The sequence below is a fragment of the Vulpes vulpes genome, chromosome 4 (assembly GCF_048418805.1).
Source record: "Vulpes vulpes isolate BD-2025 chromosome 4, VulVul3, whole genome shotgun sequence".
Lineage (NCBI taxonomy): Eukaryota > Metazoa > Chordata > Mammalia > Carnivora > Canidae > Vulpes > Vulpes vulpes.
The window spans coordinates 79,705,523-79,733,166 of NC_132783.1; the positions used below are offsets into that span (position 1 = coordinate 79,705,523).

Here is a 27,644-nt window from a genome sequence, read left to right on the forward strand (position 1 = left end):
TCCCTGGAAATCATTTTACTTGCTGCCACTAGATAGCAAGTAGTGTTTGACTTCTCTAGATAATCTTATGTAAGTGCAATCATCAAGCAATTGCAATTTTAGCTCCTCAAATACTTCTCTCTCTTTTTTGCATTCAAATCCTACCTATATCTGTCAAGGTTTAGTTTGTGTCTATTCTAAACACTTCAGTGTTCACGTTCAGGAATCTCATTCTCCTTTGAAGTCTTGTTCCAGTGCTGTCTTTATCATTTGGTTGGCATCTATTATGTGCTTCTTTGTAAAGTTAGCTCACTTTTCCAGTGCGCGTCTTTCCCCACGTTTCCAAAGATTCTTGAGGGAGATGGCCATATATTTGTTTATCCATATTAATACATTCTTGTAAATTGGTGGCTTTCACATTGTAGTTCCTCCAGAAATGCTTGTTGATTTTCCTCTAACTATGAAAGATAACTAAAGATTGGGAAGCAGATTGGAGTATCAGCTAATAGAAACAACATTCAGGTAGTGATTTGGCATTGAGTTGAAGGTAACTGGCTTTGAATATGTGGAGCTATGGAGCTGAGCCTTAGGTTCTCAAACCTGGAGTGCAGGTGACGGAAGAAGCATGGAAGTATTTGTTGAAGCCATGAAAATGATTTGAAAGTATACAAGAAAATAGAGACTTAAGGAGCATCCACAGAAAGAAGGGGGAGAGGAACCATTGGAGCGGTAGATGTAAGAGGATAAGGAAGGAATATAGAGTGTCATGGAAGCTGAGAAAGTGGAGAGTGTCAAGCACTCTCTATGGATCTGATGTGGAATGATATATTTCATCACCTTGGGATATTGCTGGGCTTGGATTTGAGGTCTCACTTTACCTTGCTTCATCTTCCTGAAGTGCAGGGCTCCAAAGTGATTCTAACCCCAAAGCTGGCTCTGTAAATAACCTTGCTTTTCTATAGAACTTATTGGTTTGGGGAGAACTTATTGGATATGGGCTAGTTCAGTTAATGAAAGATCAAATGTTACAACATGTAACTGCGTAACTTATGTTAATGTAAAGCTCTACTGTTTACAAAGCATTTTCACGTTGTTGTTTTCACAGCATCTCCTCCATTTTCTGCATGAGAAAATTGTATGTGAAAATACTCTGTAAAATTTGTGTTCTAGTTTCATGGTTTCTGCTGTCACTAATAACTACTTTCTAATTTATATTGAACATTTGACCAAGTAATTCCGAAGTGTTAAATTGCCAAATAATTTCTTGCTGCTTGCAAATATTAAAACACTGGTCACCATTTAGACATTTTAAAACTAAAGTTGTAGGGACGCCTGGGTGGCTCAGCGGTTAAGCGCCGCCTTCAGCCCAGGGCGTGATGCCAGAGTCCCAGAATCGAGTTCCACATCAGGCTCCCTGCATAGAGCCTGCTTCTCTCTCTGCCTATGTCTCTGCCTCTCTCTCTGTCTGCCTATGTCTCTCTCTCTCTCTCTTTATTCTCATGAATAAATAAATAAAAATCTTTTAAAAAATAATAAAAATAAAGTTGCAGAGTCCCAGAATCGAGTTCCACATCAGGCTCCCTGCATAGAGCCTGCTTCTCTCTCTGCCTATGTCTCTGCCTCTCTCTCTGTCTGCCTATGTCTCTCTCTCTCTCTTTATTCTCATGAATAAATAAATAAAAATCTTTTAAAAAATAATAAAAATAAAGTTGCAGAGTAGTCTTTTTTTTAAGTTATATTAATTAACTAAAAAAATTTTTTTAAATGTTTTGAGCATTATTAATATACTTGCCTTTCCATGGGAGTATAACAATTGGAACTTTGTGAATTATACAGTTTTGTTTGGTTTGTTTATTCTTTAACCTGTTAATTATCAAAGTTCAAAGAGGAAGCATGGTATGAAAAGAGCATGGGCTTTCAAATCTGACAGAGCTTGATTACTAGCACTTCCACTTGAAGGAAATCCTGCGTGAGTCTTTGGCAAGTTACTTACTGCTAAGAACTTCTGTTTCCGCATCAGTAAAATGGCAAAGGTAATACAGGTTCGCTATCCCTTATCCAAAATCCTTGGGGATTTTTAGAAGGCTAACACCGCAGTAGGGCTTGGGGCCCCCAACCAATAATCAAACACCTTAAATTAATATCAAATATGAATATGCATACTAAGTGGAATAAATAAAGGTTATAAATAGCCTCACATCAGTTCGAGTCAAATTTTTCCACCAAGTGAGTTCAAGTTAGGTAAGGTTTTGTCTCCAAATAAGTTACCAAAAAACTTTCGGTTTTCAGAGCTTTATGGATATCGGAATTTCGGATAAGGGATTATGGACCTGTACTTCCCTTATAGGGTTGTTATGAAGATTTAAACAAGCCGAAAACACATTACACAATGCTGGGTAGGTACTCAATAATATTAACTTTTTCTTTTCTCTTGGAGATATTAGAGGTCTTTGCTTTTTAATTTATAAATCTTGAGTTCTCATCTTTTTCTGAAAGGAGCTGTTTTGATTTCCCTTAAATCATGTAATGGGATCAGAGAGGGGTTAGAGGCTAAGTCTTGAGAATGCAAGAAAGGGGATAAGAAAGCAAGCAAGAGGTGAAACTTAGGCTCTGCATTAGCAACCAGTCTGGATTTCTACCAGGTAACTTTTCAAGGTGATGATAGATTGAGCTTTGCTGGTTGGGGAGTCACACTCTTAAGTTCTCTAGAGTCTTAAGAAGAGATCTTGTGACCCTCTTGTCACTGCTTTTTTGTTTTTCACAGAGTGATAGAAGGAAATCAAGGCACCATTATGACTCAGATGAGAAATCGGAAACAAGAGAAAATGGTGTTGCAGATAACTTGGATGCTCCCAAGCCCAAAAAAGCTAAAATGAAAGAGAAGTTAAATGGAGACACTGAAGAAGGATGTAATAATAGACTTTCAGATGAATTTTCTAAATCTCATAAGTCAAGAAGAAAAGATCTGTCAAATGGAGATATTGATGAATATGAAAAAAAATCAAAGCGAGTGTCATCCTTAGATAGTTCTACTCATAAATCAAGTGATAATAAACTAGAGGAGGTATGGATACTTTTTGTTTTGCATTCGCCATTATCCTTGAAATACAGGCTAATTTGATTTTTAGACTATTTAGAATTGATTCCATAATGTTTCCTGCTTAGTGTCCAATACCCTCAGTTGGACAGAGGAGTCTGTACAGCTGAAACCTGAGGAGCCTTTTTCTTTGTCCCTTGCTTTTGTCATTATATTGCCTTTTTCTTTGGGTGGAGGTGGGGAGGGGTGGTTAAATGTAAACCTTTCCTGTACATTTGAGTCCCTAAATAGTTTTTCCAAATTGCTTATTGATGGTCACCTTCCTGCATTTCTTATGGTTATTTCAGTCCCTACCAGTACTCATGAATTGACATATGACTTCCTGAAACAAGGTACATAAAGCCTCTTGACTTTGTGTATTTTGCCTTCTGCTTTTTCTGCTCCGTAACAATAGCAACTTTAAGTTATCTTTAGATCTTGTTGTAACTCAATCTTAAAGCTGTTTACATATTTTTAAACAATGAAACATAAAAATGATCTGAAGAAGTCTGTTCTCCTGGATATCAACTTTTTGGGAAGTGTATGAAACATACTTAGTGTAGAATTTGCATTACTGGAGTTACTGCTTTTGCCTATACCTGTAAGAGTAGATATTTTCTTGGGCAGAATTTATTCAATTTATTCTTGCAGTTTTCCTCTAGCAGAATTCATAGATTTGCCTCGATATCATAAATTGTCAGGACTCAGGTCCTCTGAAAGAAACAACTTTGATAGTCTTAATAATTCTTGGTAGTTAATAATTCTTTATATTTTAAAATCTGATGGTTGCCGATAATTTAAATACATCTGAGCCTAATTTAATGTGTAATCTTCGGAGAACTTTGGGAAATCATGTTGAATTTTTGCCTTAAAATATGGTGTTTTTTTAAATTTGTGAATTTGATATTTGTCAGGAAGCACATATGTTAGAGAGTTGATCTAAATAAGGCCCTACAAATTTGTATTGCTAGTAGCAGAATGTACAGGGTTGCTTTTGCTCTGTTGGGATTTTACCTGGTATAATGCTCTGTTGGGATTTTACCTGGTACAATACTCTGTTATAATAGGCTTAATTATTATTTTGTTTTAGATCACATTCAGGTTCAGGAATTCTACTTTTAGGTATTTGTCCTCCTAAGGAGATAATCATGAAGTGTACAGGGATGTATGAAACTCTTATCACTGTGTTATTGATAATAGTGAAAAATTATGCATCCTAAATGTCTGATCGTAGGCATTTGGTTTTAGAAAATATGCTGTATCTATACAATAGATGACATCTATCCTAAAGGTTGTAGAAGAATGTTAAAAAGGTATTCAGGGTGCGCCTGGCTGGCCCAGTCAGTAGGGCATGTAGCTCTTGATCTCAGGGTCATGAGTTCAAGCCCTATGTTGGGCATGGAGCCTACTTAAAAAAAATTAAAAAATAAAAACTTATTAAAAGGTATTCAGTGTATCTTATTAAATGGGAAAAGTATATTACAAAATAGTATATACAGTATTACCTTATTTTTATTTAAAAAATTTAGGAGTGCCTGGCTGGCCCAGTTGGTAGAGAATGTGATTTAATCTCAGGATCATGAGTTTGAGCCCCATGTTGGGTGTAGAGATTACTTTTAAATAAATGAATAAATTTATATATAGAGAGAGTAAGCTTTGGAGGAGTGTTTGTTTAGAATGTGGCTTTAGCTGACTGGATTATAGTTTTATTTCTGTTCATATGTGGCTTCTGTTCTACAATGAAAATGTATTATTTTTGTAATAAAATTTTTTCTTTTAATCTTAAAAAGATAATAGTCTTGAAGCTTGCTTAAATGGTTTACAATTTCAGTTTGATATTGTGTCTTTTATCTGGTTCTCTGTTTGAAAACTGCTATTGTGTATGGTTCTGGAACTACTTTCTTTAAACATACCAATAATAAAGTTGACAGGTAGCTATAATGTCTTTGTTCTATATACACAGTGAGTAGTACATAAAGTTTTCAATAGATGTTAATTATGTCATGCTAACCTGTATATACGTGTTAAAGAAATTTTCCAGCTTATAGGAACTTTTCTTTGTTTTGGTGACCTAAAACATGCTTTTTAGAGCCATAGAACGACTTTTTAACATTTATTTTTAGAAATGATTTACTTTCCTCATTGTGTAATTTTTTGAGGCTGGTTTATAGGCTTCTGTTAGCCCTTGTAATTAATATTGTCTGTATCTGTGAATATGACTTAGATGATCAGATAGCTCTTCTGTAATATCTCAATCAAATGGAAAATATATTTTGATTTATGTAGTAGATATATTTCCAAAGGGAGTTTTATGTGTGAGTTAATCATTTTAAAATGTACTGTGGGAGAGGCGCCTGGGTGGCTCAGTCAGTTAAGTGTCCAACTCTTGATGTTGGCTCGTGTCATGATCTCATGAGTTGTGCGATTGAGCCTGGCGTCTGGCTCTGCACTGGGCATGGAACCTTTCTTAAGATTCTTTCTCCTTCCCTCTACCTGTTCCCCTCCTCCCCCTACCCCTAAAAAAAAGGAAAAAGAAAAAAAAATAATAAATGTACTGTGGGAGAGTGTATTGAGTAAACTTGCTATTTAAAGGGATACTTTTGAAATTAAAAGGATTTTCCACTAATTTATTGTGTAAGTTAATCTATACACTTTTTGCCTACTAACTAAAGTTGATTTGCTAGCTCATTCAGTAAAACAAACAAAAGGTAAATGAATAAGATTCTAAATATCTAGTTGAATATGAACTATATTAGTTAGAACTTTGATTTCATTTTGACAGACCCTAACACGTGAACAGAAAGAAGGAGCCTTCTCCAATTTCCCTATTTCTGAAGAGACAATAAAGCTTCTAAAAGGTACTATGAATTTTAATGGAAATAAAACTGAAAATCTACAACTAGATTTTATAAAAATTTTTGCCTCTTCTGACCAAAAGGAGAATATAGGAAGTATAAGAGAAATAGCTCTTCTTTAATTGCAGTTATTTCTACATCATCCTTTTTGGTACTCTGACCAGTTTTTAACTTTAAATAATTGTATGTATTTGTCAAAGATTTCAGACCAATTTTTTAAATTCCTCTTTGGGGTAGGAATAACTGTAAATGTCACTAGGTGGTGTATTTTTAGGCTGACATTGAGGAATCTGGATTGTCATTTTAAATAAAAATATTTTTTCCTAATTTTAGTCTTAAATATATTTCAATGAAATCTCATTTTACAGGTCGAGGGGTATCATATCTCTTTCCTATTCAAGTTAAGACCTTTGATCCTGTATATGAAGGAAAAGATTTAATTGCTCAAGCACGGACAGGAACAGGGAAGACATTTTCTTTTGCCATCCCCTTGATTGAAAGACTCCAAAGAAATCAAGAGACAATTAAAAAAAGCCGCTCACCAAAGGTAACCATTATAGGGAATAAAAGGTTTAAATAATACTCTAATGAAAAGGGAAAGAAGAGTATACTGATCTAAAATTCAAGTATCCTCAAGATAGAAAAGTAGCTCTGTGGCATAAAGTAAAAATTTAGGTCCGACAGCAAAAATTAGTTGATTTTTAACATAAATCTCAAGTAAAGCTGAATGAAGTGTAGGTATTGCATATGAATGTAATGTATATGGATCCATAGATGTCTTTGATAAATGTATGTTATGAAGCCAGCATGCCTAATTTTAGGTATATGTATAGTGAGTATATTTAGTGACCTTTCTTCTTTTTTTTTTCAGTCTTGATCTTTGCTTTTAAACAATGAATTTGCTAAAGAGGTATTTATTTAGTCATTCAGTTAATAATATCATTTGTTTCACTGGTTGACTTTTTACGAAGAGATTAAAGAAATGATTTTGCTAGACCCTATGTTATTGAGGTACTGGAGATCTGTCTTAATTTATAAGTAGTAGAGAACAGAGAGGACCTAGTGAAATACTAGCCTAAAATTTGGTGTTTTCAGAACCTATAGTCACTTTAAGGTCAATAAAGTGAAGAAGAAAAATATCAGTATCAGTATTTGAACAGATATGTGAGTAAAAGTAATTTGTTCTTTGAGACTCCTAAATGGTATTGCACTATGCAAATAAATTCATATATGAGTGTAATTAAGACATAATGGTCTTGGAACAGGTTGGCCAACAGGATAAACCTTTTATATTTTTTATTTTTTTTAGGAAAAACCTTTTTTTAGAGAGTTTTGATTCTTAGGTGAAATTAGGAAAGACTGCAAGTAATAGAAAATAGGACACATTTCTAATACTACCTTAAAAAGCTTTTATGCTAGAAGGACATTATTGGAGAGTCCAGCTCCACTACTTCTAGCTGTTTGATCTTGGGCAAAACTCTTAACTTCTTTAATAATTAGGTTCCTTATCTGTATAGTTAAGATAATGTCACCTCACAGGGGTTTTGTGAGGATTGAATTATGTAATTCTCATAAAGCACTAGTTCTGTGCCAGGCACTGTTTGAAGTATAAGGAATACAGTAACTTAAATTAATATAAATCCCTGCTTTCATGGAACTAATATTTTAGTGGGTAAGATAGACAATAAATGGATAAGCAAAATAGAAATATTTTATATGACATAATGCTAAAGAGAAGTAATTAAGGGACTAGTGTGACGCATATGAAAGGGTTAAAAACCTCATTGAGAAAGAGAATTTTGAAAAGACACCTGAAGGAAGAGGGGAGGGTATTATAAATATAAGCTATTGTTCTAGTTGTCATTTGTGCTGTCTCTATTTTTTTTTAATTAATTTGTGTGTGTGCACTCTGTCTTTAAATATTATGACTTTAATGTTGAGATTCCTAGTTTTAAATGCACTTAAAAAAAAGCCTTCTCAGTTTGAATTTAGAAAAGTATCTTTTTATTTTTTAAACCTCTTGCTTAGGTTCTTGTTTTGGCTCCTACAAGGGAACTGGCAAACCAAGTAGCCAAAGACTTCAAAGATATCACTAGGAAACTCAGTGTGGCATGTTTTTATGGTGGAACATCCTATCAAAGCCAAAGTGAGTAAATATGTCTCATAGTAGTGCAAAGATGTATTTGCTACTTAAATCTGAAGAAATGGTGTGAAAATGTATATTTGATTTTTATGTATTACTGATATTTCTCTCCTCTCACAGTTAATCATATTCGAAATGGTATTGACATCTTGGTGGGGACTCCTGGTCGTATCAAAGACCATCTGCAGAGCGGCCGATTAGATCTTTCTAAACTGCGCCATGTTGTGCTTGATGAAGTGGATCAAATGTTAGATTTAGGTTTTGCTGAACAAGTTGAAGATATTATCCATGAATCCTACAAAACTGGTATATCCTAATTCAAAATAAAAACATTAGCAATTATAGTCAGTGGTTAGATTTACTAACTCATTTTACTGATTTCTTTGCTCATTGTCACTCCTTAAATTCTCACCTTTTTTCTGAGTTCAGTTTTCTTCATATTTTCCCCCAGTTTTGAAAATTGAAGGTTTTAATAATTATAATTAGTTTGTATGTTCAAATTTACCCCAAATTTTGAATTTTTTATGATTTCTTTGAAGTTTGTGGGGGGATTTTCAAAATCTGACTACATCATGGATATTAAGAAAGCATTTGATTTCTTTTTGTTTATTTGAGATTCTGAAGACAATCCTCAGACTTTACTTTTTTCTGCAACTTGCCCACAGTGGGTATACAAAGTTGCAAAAAAATACATGAAATCCAGATACGAACAGGTTGACCTTGTTGGAAAAATGACTCAAAAGGCTGCAACTACTGTGGAAGTAAGTAGCTTTCCAGCATGATAGATTGTAGCTTTTAGTTGGTATTTGAAATTTGTTGAAGCTAAATTTAAGTTTTGGGTACTAGTTCAGGCTACATCTTTCCTTTCTGCCTTTAGTCAGTAAGATACCTATGTACTTCTATGGTCTGAGGCTGAGCAGTAGAATAGAATAAGTTGGAGAAGAAAAGTATGTTGACAGACACGTCCTAACAGGTGATACACAAGCAGCTGTAGAGATAGACTTAAAGTATTGTATAAAGGGACAAAGGAGGCAGTTTATATCAATTTGAAGAGAACAGTATGGGGGTAATATGTTAAAGCTTAGATGAAAAAGTTAGATCTCCATCTTATTCCCTATACCAAGAAAATTCTCAAAAGAATTTTTTTTTTTTTTTTTAAGATTTGAGAGAACACATGAGCGCACAGGGTAGGGAAAGAGGCAGCAGAAGAGAGTCACAAGCGGACTCTGCATTGAGCACCAAGCTTGACACAGGGCACACAAGCAGGGGGAGAGGCAAAAGGAGAGGGATAAACAGACTCCTAGCTTATCTGGGATAGGGCTGCCTGGCTCTACCTGGCTTGATCTCAGGACCCTGGGATCATGACCTGAGCTGAAAGCAGATGCTTAACTGACTGAGCCATCCAGGTGCCCCTTAGAGATTTTATTTTTTAAGTAATCTCTACACCCAACATAGGGCTCAAACTCACAACCTCAAAATCAAGAATTGCATGCTCCATCAACTGAACCAGCACAGCACGCCTCCCCTAACATTTTATCATGAAAATTTTCAAACACAGAAAAGTCAAAAGGGAATACTCATATAGCCACCAGTTAGATCCTACTGTTAATATTTTACTATATTTATCACATATCTACCTATCCTTATATCCATTTTATTTTTTGATTCCTTTCATATTGCAGAAATGAGCACAGTTCCTCATAAGTACTTTAGCAGACATATTGTTAACTAGAGTTCAATATTTACAATTTTTTTTTTAAGACTTGAGAGAGAACAAACAATGGGGAGGGGCAGAAGGAGAGAGAGAGAAGCAGACTCCCTGCTGAGCAGAAAACCCAACAAGGGGGCTTGATTCCAGGACCCCGGGATCACTTCATCACCCCTAAAGGAAACTCTGTAACAATGAAGCAGTTAGTTCCTCCCCATTTTCTCATTTCCTAGCCCCCGCATCGCCAATGTTTCTGTCCCTAGGGACTTAACTTGGTATCTTGGATACTTCATAGAAATGTAATCATACAATATGTGACTTTTTTGTGTTGGGTTTTGAGGGTCATAAAATATAATTTTTAAAGGTAAGATTCACATACAAAAAGCCCAGAATTTTAAGTACAATTTTAAGTTTTGACAAATTTATACATGTGTATAACCCAAGCCCCTACAAAACAAATATTACCATCATCCCAAAAATTTGCCTCGTGCCCTGTTCAGTCAAGTCCCCCATCCAGGGATAGCCACTATCCTGATTTATTTCATTTATTTATTTAAGATTTTATGTGTTTATTCATGAGAGACACAGAGAGAGGCAGAGACTTAGGTAGAGGGAGAAGCAGGCTCCATGCAGGGAGCCTGATGTGGGACTCAATCCCGGGACTCCAGGATCAGATCACACCCCGGGCGGAAGGGAGGCGCTCAACCACTGAGCCACCCAGGCGTCTCTTTCCTTTTATTTTTTTAAGTGGGCGTAGAGCCTATTTAAAAATGTGGGGCTTAAATTCATGACCCTGTGATTGAGACCTGAGGTAAGGTCAAGAATTGGCTGCTTAACCGATTGAGCCACCCAGGCACTCTTGTTCTGATTTTTTTTCCTACTGTATGTTAGTTTTGCCTATTCTAGAACTTGATATAAATGAAATCCTACTGTGTGTATTCTCTTTCTGTAAGACTTCACTTACCTAACATATGTTTTGAGATTAATCCATATGGTTGCATGTGTAAGTAGTCCTTTTAATTATGGAATAGTATTACATTGTATAAATATACTACAATTTGTTTATCCTTTCACCTCTTGATGGCCATTTGTATATTGTTTTTAAATGGAGTTGGGGAAAATTGTCTTATTGTGTGCCAAAAAGGCCAATTCTTGAACAGGTAGAAAAAAATATACAAGAGAAATCTTTTTCACTAATTTTAATGAAACAGATACTTGGTATTTTCTTTCCTCAAAGCATTTGGCCATCCAGTGCCATTGGTCTCAGAGGCCAGCAGTTATTGGAGACGTCCTTCAAGTCTACAGTGGGTCTGAAGGGCGGGCTATTATTTTCTGTGAGACCAAAAAGAATGTAACTGAAATGGCCATGAATCCACACATAAAACAGGTAAGCCTTCTCTCACGCTTTCTCTAATTGACATTATAGGGTTGACTCAATGAATAAAAATACTGTCCATTGCAAGCTAGGTTTGATAGTTTTTTTGTTTTGTTTTGTTTTGTTTGTTTTTGAGAGAGAAGAGAGAAGGGAGAGAACATGGAGGGAGTGAGATAGAGAATCCCAAGCAGGCCCTATGCCCGGTGTGGAGCCCAACTTGGGGCTTGATCTCACGACCTGAGATCTCACGACCTGAGATCATGACCTGAGCTGAAATCAAGAGTCAGACTCTGCTTAACCAACTGAGCCACCCAGGTGCCTCAAGATAGTCATTTTTAGAATTGAGTCTAATTGAGAAGGAAGCTGTAGCCAGTCTATCATGATCTTTTAAGTCAGGATAGAAGTCTACCCATTTTCACAAGAAGACTTTTTTGCATAATGTTATCTTGAAAATAAAAAGGTTGGAACAAAATAAGTTTCTACGGGTAAGAGGAGGTAATATTTTAAAGCTGTGTTATAAAATGAATTACAATTATTTATTGAATGAATGGATCAGAATACTGAGGCCATATCTCTTTTTTCTTTTAACTTTTTATAATAGAAAATTTAAAATATATACAAAAGTTGACAGTGTAATGAACCCCTGTGCATTCAAACTCCAGTTGCAACAATTACCTTACTTTGTCCATATGCCCACTCACTTTCTGCTCCTGAATTATTCTGATAAAAACCCTAGTTAACATATTACATCCATAAATATTTGGGTATATGTCCCTAAAAGAAAAGAATAGGTTTTTTTTTAAACTCAATACCACATTTAAAAATTAACAGCAAGTAATATCTTCAAATGTCCGTTAGTGTTCAGATCGTCAATTGCCTCGACTGCTTTTTTCTTTTACAGTTTTTGTCTTGAATCTGGATCCAAATAAGATTCATAAATTGTATGATTTCATTAAATCTCTTTAATATATGGATTCCTTCCTCATCTGTTTTTTTCTCGTAGCTTTTTAAAATTGTTTAAGAAACCAAGTTTTCATAGTCTAGAGTATTACTTCCTTGTGGAATCATTTAACATATTCCTCTGTTTTCTGTATTTCCTGAAAATTCAAGTTAGTTTGTTTATTTAGGGCAAAGCTAGGTCATAGATGTATATAATGTGTAGTTCTTGCTCTTTTTTTTTTGATACTAATTAACATCCATTGATAGTAATGCTATCAATTCTGTGTCAATGTCTGTCCAATCATTTGTGTTGTTGGTGACTTGTTACTTAGTAGATTCCTGAAGAAGGGCTATGGAAATCATACTGCCTGTTGATAATGGCATGTTTGTAAATATATACCCAAAAATCATTGGGCTGGATATTAAAATTCTTGGTTCATATTTTCTTACCTTCAATATCTTAAATATATTTGCCATTGTTTTTTGAGTAAAGCATTTTATAAAAAGTTTCATTCCAGTCTGATTTTGTTTCCTTGTAAGAGTTTGCCTTGGGCAGCCCGGGTGGCTCAGCGGTTTAGCTGAAGGCGGTCCAGGGCCTGATCTTGGAGACCTGGGATGGAGTTCTGCGTCAGGCTCCCTTCATGGAGTCTGCTTCTCCCTCTGCCTGTGTCTCTGCCTCTCTCTCTCTCTCTCTCTCTTTATCTCTCATGAATAAATAAATAATTTTTTTTTTTTTAAAAAGATTTTGCCTTAAAAAAAAAAAAAAGATTTTGCCTTTAGGCAAAAGATTTTTTAAATTTTTCTTTAAAAATCAGGGGCGCCTGGGTGGCTCAGTTGGTTAAGCATCTGATTCTTGGTTTCTGCTCAGGTTCTATCTTATGTGGTTGTGAGATAGAGCCCCACATTAGGCTCCGCGCTATTTTATTAGAATGTTATTTGGCATGTTCATGGTCATTTTTTGCAGGTGCACTGTGGCTTCAAATATATTCTTTAATATTTCAGCAAAATTATTTTGAATTATAATATTTTGGTATTTGGTTTGATTGCTTTTTTTTCTTTTTTTCTTTAGGAACTCTTTGTGCATGTTGATTTCTTTTTTTTCCTCTCTTCTTTGTTACCTTATCTCAAATCCCTTTCATCTCTTTATCTCACTTTCTCAAGATTTCCTATTTTTAAGGCATTAGTTCTTTTTTTTTTTTTTTTTAAGATTTTATTTAATCATTCGTGAGAGACAGGGAGGCAGAGACACAGACAGAGGGAGAAGCAGGCTCCATGCAGGGAGCGTGATGTGGGACTCGATCCCGGGTCTCCAGGATCACCCCCTGGGCCGAAGGTGGCGCTAAACCACTGAGCCATCCAGGGATCCCCTAAGGCATTAGTTCTTAATGTTTGTTCAATCTTGTATTCCCTCCGATAAAGTCATCATTTGTGAAAAGTCTTTATTTCTACTTCTTTGTTGAGTCATTTCATCTTATTGAGTCATTTCACCTCATTTTTTTGTTTTTCTCATTTTGACTTTTCTTGTTTTTTTCATAAATCATTTAAAAATTTCTCTCCCGGTGCATGGAGCCTGCCTCTCCCTCTGCTTGTGTCTCTGCCTCTCTCTCTCTCTCTCTCTCTGTGATCATAAATAAATAAATAAATAAAAATTAAAAAAAAAACACATAAAAATTTCTCTTAGCTTGGGGTGCCTGGGTGACTCTGTTAAGCGTCTGCCTTCAGCTTGGGTCATGATCCTAGGGTTCTGGGATCAAGCCCTGCATCAGGCTCCCTGCTCAGCGAACAGCCTGCTTCTCCCTCTTCCTCTGCATCTCCCTGTTTGTGCAGTCTCTCTCTCTGTCTCCCAAAGAAATAAAATCTTAAAAAATTCCTCTTGGCTTATTCAGAAATATAATGCTATACTTTTCATTTGCTTTGTGGGCATGCCTTTCTAGAGCTCTTTCATGATTTATGGGTTTATTATTCTGCCTATTTTTTTCTGTCTCTGATTACTTTTTGTGGGATTCAACTGCGATTTTTTTTAAGTTTTCAGCTTAATTCCAGTATAGTTTTTTTTTTTTTTAAATTGTATTTATTTATTCATGAGAGACACAGAGAGAGACAGGTAGAGACAAAGGCAGAGGGAGAAGCAGGCTCCCTGCCAGCATCACGCCCTGAGCCGAAGGGAGGCACTCAACCGTTGAGCCACCCAGACATCCCAATTCCAGTATAGTTAACATACAGTGTTATATTAGTTCTAGGTATACAGTAAAGTGATTCACCAATTCTTTTTTTTTTTTTTTTTTTTTTTTTTGTGATTCACCAATTCTATACATTACTTCGTGTGCTCATCATGATGAGTGTACTTTTTAATCCACATCACCTGTTTCACCCCTCTGTCTTCCCCTCTGGTGACCATCTGTTTGTTCTCTCTTAACTATAGGTAAGAGTGTGTTTATTGGTTTATCTTTCTCCCTTTTTTGTTTTTTCCTTTGTTTGTTTGTTTTGTTTCTTAAATTCCATGTATGAGTAAAATCATATTTGTCCTTCTCTGACTTATTTCACTTAGCATTATGCTCTCTACTCCACCATGTTGCAAATGGCAACAAGATTTCGTTCTTTTTTTTTATGGCTAAGTAATACTTTATTGTATATGCATACCATATCTTCTTTATTTATTCATCTGTCAGTGGACACTTGGGCTGCTTCCATGGTTTGGCTGTTGTAAATAGTAAATAAGTATGTTTACTTATGCAGTAAACATAAGGATGCATGTATCCCTTTGAATTAGTGTTTTGTATTTTTGAGGTGAATACCCAGTAGTGCAATTACTGGATCATAGGGTAGTTCTATTTTTAACTTTTTGGGGAACCTCTATACTGTTTTCCACAATGGCTGTGCCAGTTTGTGTTCCCACTAATAGTGGAACACAAGGGTTCCATTTTCTGTACATCCTCCCCATACTTGCCGTTTCTTTGTTTTTGATTTTAGCCATTCTGACAGGTGTATGGTGATATCTCATTGTAATTTTGATTTGCATCTCCCTGGTGGTGAGTGACGATAAGCATCTTTTCATGTATCTGTTGAACATCTGTATGTCTGTTCATGTCTTCTGCCCATTTTTTAATTGGATTTCTGTGTGTGTGTGTGTGTGTGTGTGTGTGTGTGTGTGTGTGTTGGAAACTGATCTTTTGTGTTCCTCATTTTTAGGTGAAATTAATCTTTTAAGATTTGATTTTTAAATAATCTCTACACTCAACTTGGGGCTCAAACTCACAACCCTAAGATCAGGAATCACATGCTCTACTGACTAAGCCAGCCAGACATCCCTTGGTTGAGGTTAATCTTTATGAACTTTAAATGGGGAGGCATGGGTCAGAATAGTTTTCAAGCCTCACAGGTCTAGAGCTACTTCTTCTGTTAGTGTTTGGTGTGTAAATTATATCTCAATAAAGCTGTTTAAAAAAAAAATCTCCTGCTTTGTGAGCTCTGGCTGTCTTTTCCCTCACTTTTCTCTGAATCTTCTGTTCCTTTGCTTCTGTGATCCCTGGCATTCTCAGTTTGGATCCTAGCTCCAGCTTTTTTTCCTCACTGTGAGCCTTTTTGTTCTGGCAAGGAAGCACTGACTTGTTAGTTTTGAAAGTTCATAAGGGTCCAGACTTCTCCAGCTTCCTTCAGACCTTACCTCTCGATCCTCACAGTCACCCTTCCATGTACAAAAACGCTCCTGGTTTCAACTGCTATGCTCAAATTGGCCCGTTGTGCTTTTCGAGGAGTATGTGTTCTTAGGACCAGGAAACACCCCCCCACCCCCCGCCGCCCCGCCATATATACAGGTCTTGTCCCTGCTCGTGTTTTGGAAATCGTGAAAATACTTGTCCTTTTTGTTGTAGATGTGGATTTTTAAGTTTACTATCCTAATTGCTCTGTTTTTATGTGGGAAGTGGAAGTTCAAAGACTGTGCTGTCAACATCTTTCCCATCATTTTAACTAACTATATAGTTTTAGTTTTGTATACAGTATACATGGATGCTAAATAGTGATAGTGATAGAGGGTAGTTGATTTACCTTTCTACCTTTCTTGTTACTTCTTTATTTTAGAAAAGATTTTACTTATTTATTTGAGAGAAGAGCATGAGCAGGGAGAGGGGCAGAGGGAGAAGAAGCAGGGTGCCTGACTTGGAGCTCCATCCTGGGACTCTGGGATCATGACCTGAGCCAAAGGCAGATGCTTAACTGAGCAACCCAGGCACCCCTCCTGTCACTGCATTAGAATACTCAGCAGGAGCAGTGTTGCAGAAGTTATTGTTTTATCTCATAGGGAGAACTTGCCTTGCTGACTTTCTTGTTCAAACTTTAAATCCTGGCATTCCTCACAGATCTAACCTCTGTATTAGCCGACTATTTGGTATTTGTTTCTTCTCACTCAATGTATTCTTCGTGAGCATAGTGATTAATATCACAGACTTTGGAGTAGAACATATTAGGGTTTAAATCCCAGTTGTATTACTTGCTGTGTAACCTTCAGCAAGTCACTTCGTGTTTCTTTGCCCATGTGTCCCTTTTAAAAAGTGATATTAGGGATCCCTGGGTGGCGCAGCGGTTTGGCGCCTGCCTTTGGCCCAGGGCGCGATCCTGGAGACCCGGGATCGAATCCCACATCGGGCTCCCCGTGCATGGAGCCTGCTTCTCCCTCTGTCTGTGTCTCTGCCTCTCTCTCTCTCTCTCTGTGACTATCATAAATAGATAAAAATTAAAAAAAAATAAAAAGTGATATTAATGGGGCACTTGGTCAGTTGGTTAAGCATCCAGCTCTTGATTACAGCTCAGGTCATGATCTCAGGGTGGTGGGATCGAGCCTCTCCTGGGCTCCTTTTTACCTACTAGTTCCTTATTATCTGTCAGGTCTCACCTTCAGTGCTGCCTTCCCCTTAAACAAAGTTTCCCTCTTAAGTATTCCAGTAGCACTCTGCACCTGGTTATAGTACATACCATACTGTAGTGAGAATGCCTGTCAACTTGACTCTTCCAGGGCTGTTTCTTTATGATTGTTCCAGAATCTGGTACATAACAAGTACTTGGTGAATTCACTTATGAATGCATTAGGCTTAGTTACTAAGGTTTGGGTATGGTAAGGGTTAAATCATTGTTATGAACTTTTAAAAAATTAAAAAAAATTTTTTTAGAGATTTTTATTTTAGAGAGAGCAAGCAGGGAGGAAGGGCAGAATGAGAGGGAGAAAGAGTCTCAAGCAGACTGCGCTGAGCACAGAGCCTGATGTGGGGCTTAACCACAGGACCCTGAGATCACGACCTGAGTGGAAACCAAGAGTCAGCCACTCAGCCAACTGTGCCACCCAGGCTCCCCTGAACTTTTGAATTTTATTTTATTTATTTATTTATTTATTTATTTAAAAGATTTTGTTTTTATTTATTCATGAGAAACACAGAGAGAGAGAAAGCGAGAGCAGCAGAGGGAGAAGCAGGCTCCATGCAGGGAGCCTGACATGGGACTCAGTCCCGGGTCTCCAGGATCAGGCCCTGGGCTGAAGGCAGCGCTAAACCGCTGAGCCACCCAGGCTGCCCGAACTTTTGAATTTTTTTTTTTTAAGATTGATTGATTGATGATAGAGAGAGAGAGAGAGAGAAGCAGAGACACAGGAAGAGGGAGAAGCAGGCTCCATGCAGGGAGCCTGACGTGGGACTCGATCCCGGGACCCCAGGATCACGCCCTGGGCCAAAGGCAGGTGCCAAACCCCCAAGCCACCCAGGGATCCCCCCAAACTTTTGAATTTTAATAGTGGCTAGAATACCAGAAAATTTGTTTATAACAGGAAAATTATTTTCAGTAGAATAGAAGATAATATATAAATTGTATAAAAATAGGTTCAGCTTTGCTAAATATTACAGAAATGTAAATTAAAACAACATTAGGAAATTATTTTTGCCTCTTTAGCTTCGCAAAGGTTATAATGATTCATAATATTTGGGGTATGTAGGGTAAGATGAAACAAAGACTCATAAATGTTGAAGAGTAAATGGGTGCAACCTTTTTTATTAATGTATTTATTTACATAATCTCTGTACTCAACATGGTGCTCGAACTCATGACCCTGAGATTGAGTTGCATGCTCTTGCTGCTGAGCCAGTCACTGTGCCCCTTTCCCCAAAACCTCTTCTTACAACACAGTTTTGCAGTCACTGTTAAAATGTTAAATGTTCATAATTTTTGACCCAGAAATTCACCTTCTAGATATGTGTCCTACTGAAATATACATATACTGAGGGGTCCAGAGACGTAAGTATGATGTTGTTCCTTCTGGTATTGTTCCTAAAGGTGAAAACTTAGATGTGACTCAAATGGTCATCAATAGGATATTGCTGAAATAAATGGTACTACATCCATATGATGAAGTCATATAGTTTAAAAAAATGAAGTAGAGTTATCTCTATAGATGTGGAAAAATGGCTAAGAAAATTTGTAGAGCAGGCTTCAAAACAGTGCTATTATATGGTATGATCCCATTTTATAAGTAAATAAAATTACAGTGTATGCTGTTTCATGTGGATTGTGTGTGTGTGGGTTTTTTTGTTTATCTCGTTTTTGTTTTTTAATATCTGGAGTAGGGGACGCCTGGGTGGCCAGCAGTTGAGTGTCTGCTATTGGCTCAGGGTATGATCCTGGGTCTGGGAATCAAGTCCCGCATTGGGCTCCCTGCGAGGAATCTGCTTCTCCCTCTGCCTATGTCTCTGCTTCTTTCTGTCTCTCATGAAAAAAAAAATCTTAAAAAAAATATATCTGGAGTAATATTCACCAAACTGTTAGTGAATTATTAGGAGGCTAATATTAAGGAAAGCTTTTACATTTTGTGTTAGATATTTTCTGTAATGTTTGATCTTTTTGAACAATATACATGCATTGCTATAATGATCAGAAAATAAGTACATTGGGGCACCTGGTTTGGCTCAGTCAGTGGAACATCCGATTCTAGATTTTGGACTCAAAACATTTGAGTCCCATGTTGGGTATAGAGATTACTTGAAAAAAAAAAAAAGATTAAAAAATAACACAGACTGCATGGTGTTAGGGCGCTATCAATTCCAGGTGTGAGTTGTACCTTTTCCTTTTTTCAAATAGAATGCCCAGTGTTTACATGGAGACATTGCACAGTCACAAAGAGAAATTACACTGAAAGGCTTCAGAGAAGGTAGTTTTAAAGTTTTGGTGGCAACCAATGTGGCTGCTCGTGGTTTGGACATTCCTGAGGTTGACCTAGTGATTCAAAGTTCTCCTCCCCAGGTAAGAAATAAGATTTTATTTAGGGAATACAAGAATAGCTGTGTAAATTGCCATTTTATTTATAAGATATTGCTTGGGATATGAAAAATATGTTATCTGTTCTTGCTGTTAGCCTTTTTTTTTTTATTTATTAATGCAGTGTTAAAGTGGTCATTATCTGATGCCTTAGCAAATGATTCACTTCTTTATTTGGAATTGAAGCATGGAATCATACAAGGGGATCATAAAAAATTGTCACATAAAGGATGAGGAGGATAAAAAGATTTTAACTGCTATTCCTTTTCTTTAAAAATTTTAGTGTAAAAGTTCTTTGGGTTGTTGAAAGAGCAATAGATTGAAATAAAAATATTATTATTGGTACTAGTAGTTTTGCTATTGTTAGTTATTATTTGGATGTTGCAATGACTGTGTAACTTGTCAGATTTCTTTTTTTTGCTAGATTTTTAAAAAAATATTGCCTCTTTTATTTTCAGGATGTTGAGTCCTATATTCATCGTTCTGGACGCACAGGTAGAGCTGGCCGGACAGGGATTTGCATATGTTTTTATCAACCAAGAGAAAGAGGTCAACTAAGATATGTGGAGCAAAAAGCAGTAAGTACAGTTAAATTATTTCAGACTTATTATCTAAACGGTGCCATAGAAAAGAGCACTTTTTATATTTGTTCTCACAAATAGATCCTTATAACTTTTCTCAGTTTAAGCTGCATTTGGATGTGAAGCATGTGGAGAGCTAAATTTATATGAGCTGCAAGACTTTGTTTTGATACAGCTTTTATTGTGAAGACAGAAGAGCTGACTTTCTCATTTTTCCCTTGAATTTCTCCCTTGATTCTAAAATCAGAAGTGCATTGTGATTTCAGTATCTCATAGTCCAGCTTTGTAAAAGGGTGACTGTGCCATAGTCTTGGTGTATTTGTTAAGTTTTATTGAATAATGACACAATGGCCAGTTTCTATAAGAAATTATATACAATTTTTGTGGCCTGTATTTTTTTGTGTGTGGTATTTTACATTTTTCCCTGTTTTCATGATTCGTGTTTTAAACACTATTTCACCTAGTTTGTGAAATAAGATAGGGTAATAAAAAAAGTTGATGGAGGTAATCAGCATCTTATTTCCTTTTTTGGAATCAGCTTTATTTTGCAAGTGAAATTTCATGATTGTAACTAAGAGCAATTAAATTTTTTTTCTCTTCCTAGAATTTGTAATTGATTTGTTAGAAAAAGCAGGTCTTTTGATCTACTGGGGCTTGGAAATCTTTAAGTCCAAGAAATGGAAATTCAACAAACTATATGAATTTAGGAATTAATTGTAAAGACTTCCATTTTTCTTTAATGTAATTCTTTCATTTTCAGGGAATTACTTTTAAACGTGTAGGTGTTCCTTCTACAATGGATTTAGTTAAATCTAAAAGCATGGATGCCATCAGGTATGCTTTCTGACCTTGCTGAATAAGTTTTTCTTTTGTATTAGGCTATTCATCTTTAAGCTCTCCTAGTTCAAATATCAGAAAACTTAATCACCAGTTTTACCAGCAGACTTTTAGTTATATTAAAATACGAAAACGTTGCTCTTTCTTTTCCCATTCATTCTCTTATCTTTAATTTTTTACATTTATCTTGACCAAGAAAATTTACTATTTTTAAACCATAGGTCTCTGGCTTCCGTTTCTTATGCTGCTGTTGATTTTTTCCGACCATCAGCTCAGAGACTGATAGAAGAGAAAGGGGCAGTGGATGCATTGGCTGCAGCATTAGCCCACATCTCTGGTGCATCAAGTTTTGAACCACGATCTTTGATCACCTCTGATAAGGTAGAAATCTGTGAGAAAATCCGAATATGGTTGAGAAAAGATTAACATTGAGCCATAAATAATCCATCTATCTAGAAAGAAAAACAGAAAACTTTCACTTTGTTCAGTACTGTGTTGTTGTTTTTTAAAATTTTATTTATTCATGAGAGACACAGAGAAAGAGAGAGAGGCAGAGACATAGGCAGAGGGAGAAGCAGGCTCCATGCAGGAAGCCCGATGTGGGACTTGATCCCGGGATTCCAGGATCACGCCCTGGGCCAAAGGCAGACACTCAACTGCTGAACCACCCAGGCGTCCCTGCACAGTACTGTATCAACTGAAACAGACTAGACCCTATTCTTTATTTTTCAAGTTGCCATGGAACCATGCAAATCAGAGCTTAGATTCTGTGTACTTAACACATTACCATGCAAAGTAAGGATTGCCTGTATATGTGGAGGGGGTATGTGCATGGGGATGGGGTGTGTGTGTCATGTTGACACCGTCTGACTCAGACCCCTGCCGGGTCAGTATCAGATGTTAAAACAAACCACACCAGACCCATTGGTTGCAAGTAGTTCAAAGATTTATTACTCTGGGATCCCTGGGTGGCGCAGTGGTTTGGCGCCTGCCTTTGGCCCAGGGCGCGATCCTGGAGACCCGGGATCGAATCCCACGTCGGGCTCCCGGTGAATGGAGCCTGCCTCTCCCTCTGCCTGTGTCTCTGCCTCTCTCTCTCTCTCTCTCTGACTATCATAAATAATAAATTTTAAAAAAGTTTAAAAAAAAATAAAAAAAAAAGATTTATTACTCATCATGGTATAAGTGAAGAGAGTCACTGGATGACAGGACATCTCAGCAAGAAATTTCCCTGATGTCTGGGTGGGGACAGAGAAATTGGGAGAAAGAGAGCTGGTAGGAGAGGAGAACAAAAAGGTCAGGGTTGGTAAACTTGCATGCGACTATTTGGTGTAATATAAATGAGTACATCTGGGGTGTGTGATGTTTTCCATCTGGCAAGTGTTAACAGTTCAGTGAAATGTCATTTTGCTGGGAGTAACTTCCTTCATGTGTCCACCCCACCCCCCAACACATGAAGTTATGGTAGAATAAGGAGGTAGAATAAGAGAGAGAGTGTGAGCTGTGGGAGAGAGGGAGGATCCCGAGCAGACTACACACTCAGTGCAGAGCCTGATCTAGGGTTCCATCTCATGATCCCGAGACCAGGGCCTGAGCCAGAACCAAGAGTTGGATATCTTTTTTTTTTTTTTTTTTAAAGATTTATTTACTTATTTATGATAGAGAGAGAGAGAGAGACAGAGACACAGGAGGAGGGAGAAGCAGGCTCCATGCTGGGAGCCCGATGTGGGACTTGATCCCGGGACTCCAGGATCATGCCTGGGCCAAAGGCAGGCGCTAAACCGCTGAGCCACCCAGGGATCCCAAGAGTTGGATATCTTAACTGACTGAGCCATCCAGCCACGCCGCCCCCCGCCCACCACACTGTGTATCTTTATTTTCTGTTTTTTTATTTTTTTAAGGTTTTATTTATTTGAGAGGGAGAACATGAGTGGGGGGAGAGGGAGAAGCAGACTCCCCACTGAGCAGGGAGCCCAATGTAGGGTTTAATCCCAAGACCCTGAAATCATGACCTGAGCTGAAGGCAGATACTTAACCAACTGAGCCACTCAGGTGCCCTCCCCCCCCGCCCCCCCGACCACCAAATACTTCTTAAGAAAATACTTAAACCATATCTTTTAGGAAAATAATAAGATAGCCTTTAGATCTAAGGAGTACCTAAGAGATCATTTATTCCCAGCCCTTACCTAATAAAAGAATCCCTCTTTGGCAGATGGGTCATCTAACTTCTCATTAAATACCTCAGAAGCTGTTTATTAATGGGTTTGAAATTTCTTTTATAGTTAAACCAAAATCCAAAGTCTTTATCATCAATGTCCTACAAGGTCTTCCCCTTGGTACTTCTTTGACCCATCTCTTACCACTCTATCCTTGGTTGTTTTAGCTACCCTAACCCACTTGTTACTCAAACATAAACCTCCTGCACAGGACCTTTGCACTTGCACTGTTTCAGATATTCGTTTTTACCACATGGCTTCCTCCTTCACCTTATTTAGGTCTCCAAATATCAGCATATTAGGTCTTTCCTAATCACCCTGTCTAAAATAGCTTACCTTTCCCTTTAAACTCTATTCCCTTGCCCTGCTTTATTTTTCTTCATGATGCTTATTACTGTTTGGCATTTTATGTATTTGCTTATTTGTTTACAGTCTACCCCACCTTGTCCCCACCATGCCCACCCCCAACAATAGAATGTAACACCCCCAACAATAGAATGTAACCCTCATGAGAGAAAGGACTACTTACTGCTGAATCTCTACAGTCTCTGGCACATACGTAGGGGACGCTCATTAGATATTTGTTAGATGAGGGGCACCTGACTGGCTCAGTCGGTAGACCATACAGCTCTTGATCCCAGGTTTATGAGTTCAAGCCCCGTGTTAGGCATAGAGCTAACTTAAAAAATATATTACTATTATATTTTTAAAATATTGTATTTATTTATTTATTTATTTATGAGGCCCACAGAGAGGCAGAGACATAGAAGACCCCAGGATCACAACCTGAGCCGAAGGCAGACGCTCAACCGCTGAGCCACCCAGGTGCCCCCAAAAACAAAATTATTAGATGAATCCCTCCTTATATTGTCTTCATGTTGATCCTTTTGCAGTCCAGTGAAGTTTCATAGAACAAGTAATTTTTGGTTATACAATAGTTCTTCAAAAGTTTAAAGAGATTTAATGTCCTCTTGTTTTTTTACCCCAAGCTAACTTTGACTCTTTCAGCATTTCCTTAGTTCTTTATTACTTATCTTTTTCTCTGATGCTGTAGTTTATTTCTCAAAGCATGATAGTTAGAATTAAATACGTAGTCTTTACAGAAATACAAAGAATGTTTTTTTCAATGATCTGTAAACGTTAGTCTTCTATTAATATAGTTTTAAAGAAGTTTTTTTTTAGCAGCCATGTTATACTAATGGTTCATGAGAAATGTACAGTGAAGTCATGAAGGGCTGCAGAGTTAGAACTTCATTGTCCTGCTGCTGCTGCTTTTTTTTTTTTTTCAAAGATGATGTGACTTTTATTTCTTAAGGGATTTGTCACCATGACTCTGGAAAGCCCAGAAGAAATACAGGATGTCAGCTCTGCATGGAAAGAACTTAACAGAAAGCTGAGTAGTAATGCTGTGTCCCAAATTACCAGAATGTGCCTCCTAAAAGGAAATATGGTAGGTTTTTCTAGAATTAAAATAAAAAGCTTTTATAATCAACTACTGTAAATGTTTTTAAAGATCAGATTTTGTTCCTTCTTTCTTTTTTTGAAGTCTAATGGAATGAATAATACAGTTTTCTCTGCGTGATAGTTTGTTTCCAGTTGTGAATTTGGGGAGTTATGTAAATAACCTGTTCCTCTAGAAAGCTGTAAGTCATTTTGCTTAGTTTGTGTAATAGTTATCTAAGTTACCTAAGTTTCTGCTCCTGTATACAGATTGTGTGTGGTTGCATGTGGTGTTTTACTTTATGACTAACTAGCTTACAATTTCAACAGCTAAACAGCTCTATTAATATTAGAGAATATGCAATATTGACTTTAGAGTGGCCTGTTGGTTGTTAATGAGGATAATGAAATAAATTAAGTATCATACATTTTTGAAGTAGCAAAGTTAAAAACATCTCTAATCTTAATGATTTTGTTTCTTTAATGGTTTTAGAGAAGATGTTATATTTATTCATCTAACTTTACTATATAGGTTTATTCTAGCCTAGAATTTATTAACTTGATTGTTTATTTTCATCTCAAAGTTTACTATTACCATCAAGTTTTGTGGCAAGTATGAGACAAATACACTCATTCAGAAAAATTATGGAAAGGAGAGAAAATATAACAAGATCCTTAGGCCAAACTAGTTGTCGTACTTGAGAATTAAATTAACTTTTAATTTATTAGCAACCAGGACCAAAGAAGAAACATCTGGGATTACATCATTCTTACTGTCTGATAAACACTACACCTCTTTAAAATAGAAATTTTTTGGCACTAAATTTTTCAAGGGATTTATATATTAAGCATTACAGTGTCTACAAGAACTTTTCTAGAGAATACTCTAGATTCTTAGTAATAGTAGTAGTAGATTCCTGTTAGATATTGTATTTGCTTTTCAGATTTAGAAAATACAATAAGCAGCTACTCTGTGTCATGCATTATTATATGTTAGCTGTTTTAATCTTATAAACATTCATAAGGCACACCTTATCTTTTTTTTCTTTTTTTTTTTTTTTTTGTACCTACTGTATAATTAGCAACTATTAGTGTACTGGTAAAAAATTAACTGGTTTGCATTTGAATAAAAATGTTTTCATTTTGCTTTTAGGGTGTTTGTTTTGATGTTCCCACAACTGAGTCAGAAAGGTTACAGGTATTTGAAAATTTTCATCTGTTAAATAATTGTCTCTCTAAAAAATAGAAATTAAAAAAAATGAGGGATGCCTGAGTGGCTCAGCAGTTGGGCGTCTGCCTTTGGCTCAGGGCGTGATCCTGGAGCCTGGGGATTGAGTCCCGCATCGGGCTCCCTACATGGAGCCTGCTTCTTCCTCTGCCTATGTGTCTGCCTCTCTCTCTCTGTGTCTCTCATGAATAAATAAGTAAAATCTTTAAAAATGAAAAATGGCAATATCATTATGATGCCTAAATCAATTAACATTCCTTAATGTAATATATCTAGTCTATATCATAATTTAAAACATTTTTTATTATAAATAATTTTAAATATAAAAAATAGAATTGCAAGGGATCCCTGGGTGGCTCAGCAGTTTAGCGCCTGCCTTTGGCCCGGGGCATGATCCTGGAGTCCTGGGATTGAGTCCCACGTTGGGCTCTTTTGCATGGAGCCTGCTTCTCCCTCTGCCTGTGTCTCTGCCCTCTCTCTCTGTGTGTCTCTCATGAATGAATAGATAAAATCTTTAAAAAAGAAAAAAAAAAAGAATTGCATAATGAATATTCATGTACCAATCACCCAGCTGCAACAGTGATAAGCTCATGCCCAGTTTGTTTCATGGTTTCATTTCACTTCCATCCATTTTCCCACTCTCCTGTATTTTTTTTCCAAACTCAGCTTTGTCTCTTTCTCATTCATATTATACTGGGAGAAAGTGACAATATTTTATTTAGCTTAAATAAACTTTAAAATTCCAGTATAGTTAACATACAGTGTTACATTAGTTTCAGGTATACAACATTCAGTACTTCCATATGACACCCAGTATGCTTAAATAAATTTTTATAATTTTTTATTTTACACAAAGTAAGATTAAGGCAAAGAAAAACAAATATCATATTACTTCACTCATATATGGAATTTAAGAAATAAAACAAATGAACAAAGAAAAAAGACAAAAAACAGACTCTTAAATACAGAGACAAACTCATAGTTGCCAGAGTGGAGGTGGGTGGCAGGTTGGGTGAAATAGATGAAGGAGTTTAAGAGTTGTATGTATTTTTTTGAAACAAATTGTAGGTATTCTATCATTTCAACCATAAATAGTTCTACATACCTAATTAGGGACACTTTTAAAACAGATTTATTTGTCTATTAGAAAGCGTGTGTGCATAAGCAAGGAGAGGGGCAGATGAGAGAGAATCCTCAAGCAGACTCTGTCACGTATGAAGCCCAACTTGGGGCTTGATCTTAAGACCCTGAGACCATTACTGAACCAAAATCAACAGTTGGTAGTTTAACTGACTGAGCCACCCACGCACCCCTAAGATAAATTTGTTAAGATGACTACTTGGCCAGAAAGTTTGTGCATTTTCAAGGCTTTGATCATATATTGCCACCAGTGGTATGTGTGTTTGTCTCTGCTCGTTCTTACCAACAGGTATTATATACACGTACGTGTGTGTGTGTGTGTGTGTGTGTGTGTGTGTGTGTGTGTATTTTGTGAGGTGGGGGGGTGGGGAGAAAGCACGAGCCAAGGGCAGAGGAAGAGGGAGAAGTAGACTCCCCACTGAAAAGGGAGCCCAAAGCAGGGCCAATCTAGGAACCCTGTGATCATAACCTGAGCCGAAGGTAGACGTTTAACCAACTGAGCCACCCAGATGCCCTTCAACAGGGTATTTTAATATTCAGTTTCCTTGGCAACTCATGTTCACAGTGAAGAATAGTTAATTAATAAGATCTAATGTAGTGATTGATGCTCTTGAGCTGCTAATTCTCACATCTTGAGTTGTTTACTCCCAACACCAAATTATTCCCAGTGGCTACATATTTTCATCCTCAGCTATGTTGACAGGTTTTTAGTCTCCATCATTAGCTCTCAATTCTCGCTTCTGTCAATATAACCACTGAAAGCAATGCACTACTTATTAATGATGGCCTGCTTGTTTCATACTGAGAAATCAGTGTTCCCTTTTTTTAATTTTA

At 36.7% G+C, this 27,644-nt stretch overlaps 1 protein-coding gene across 6 annotated transcripts in view; it reads left to right on the forward strand.

The window, feature by feature from the left end:
* The window catches only part of DDX50 (DExD-box helicase 50), a 30,352-nt gene that overhangs the window by 1,516 nt on the left and 1,192 nt on the right, over positions 1-27,644 (forward strand). Inside the window, exons 1-15 of one of the 6 annotated variants that reach the window (XM_072756206.1) lie at positions 1,859-2,012; positions 2,269-2,375; positions 2,744-3,043; positions 5,838-5,913; positions 6,279-6,457; positions 7,939-8,056; positions 8,174-8,359; positions 8,669-8,814; positions 10,999-11,148; positions 19,192-19,353; positions 19,827-19,946; positions 20,710-20,783; positions 21,008-21,167; positions 24,318-24,452; positions 25,596-25,640. In XM_072756206.1, coding sequence (XP_072612307.1) covers positions 2,852-3,043; positions 5,838-5,913; positions 6,279-6,457; positions 7,939-8,056; positions 8,174-8,359; positions 8,669-8,814; positions 10,999-11,148; positions 19,192-19,353; positions 19,827-19,946; positions 20,710-20,783; positions 21,008-21,167; positions 24,318-24,452; positions 25,596-25,640 — 1,743 coding nt within the window. In that variant the 5' untranslated portion in view covers positions 1,859-2,012; positions 2,269-2,375; positions 2,744-2,851. Of the gene's footprint in view, positions 1-1,858; positions 2,013-2,268; positions 2,376-2,743; positions 3,044-5,837; positions 5,914-6,278; positions 6,458-7,938; positions 8,057-8,173; positions 8,360-8,668; positions 8,815-10,998; positions 11,149-19,191; positions 19,354-19,826; positions 19,947-20,709; positions 20,784-21,007; positions 21,168-24,317; positions 24,453-25,595; positions 25,641-27,644 lie in introns of those variants that run through there. The other 5 variants (XM_026003713.2, XM_072756207.1, XM_026003704.2 and 2 more) reach the window with 5 other exon arrangements.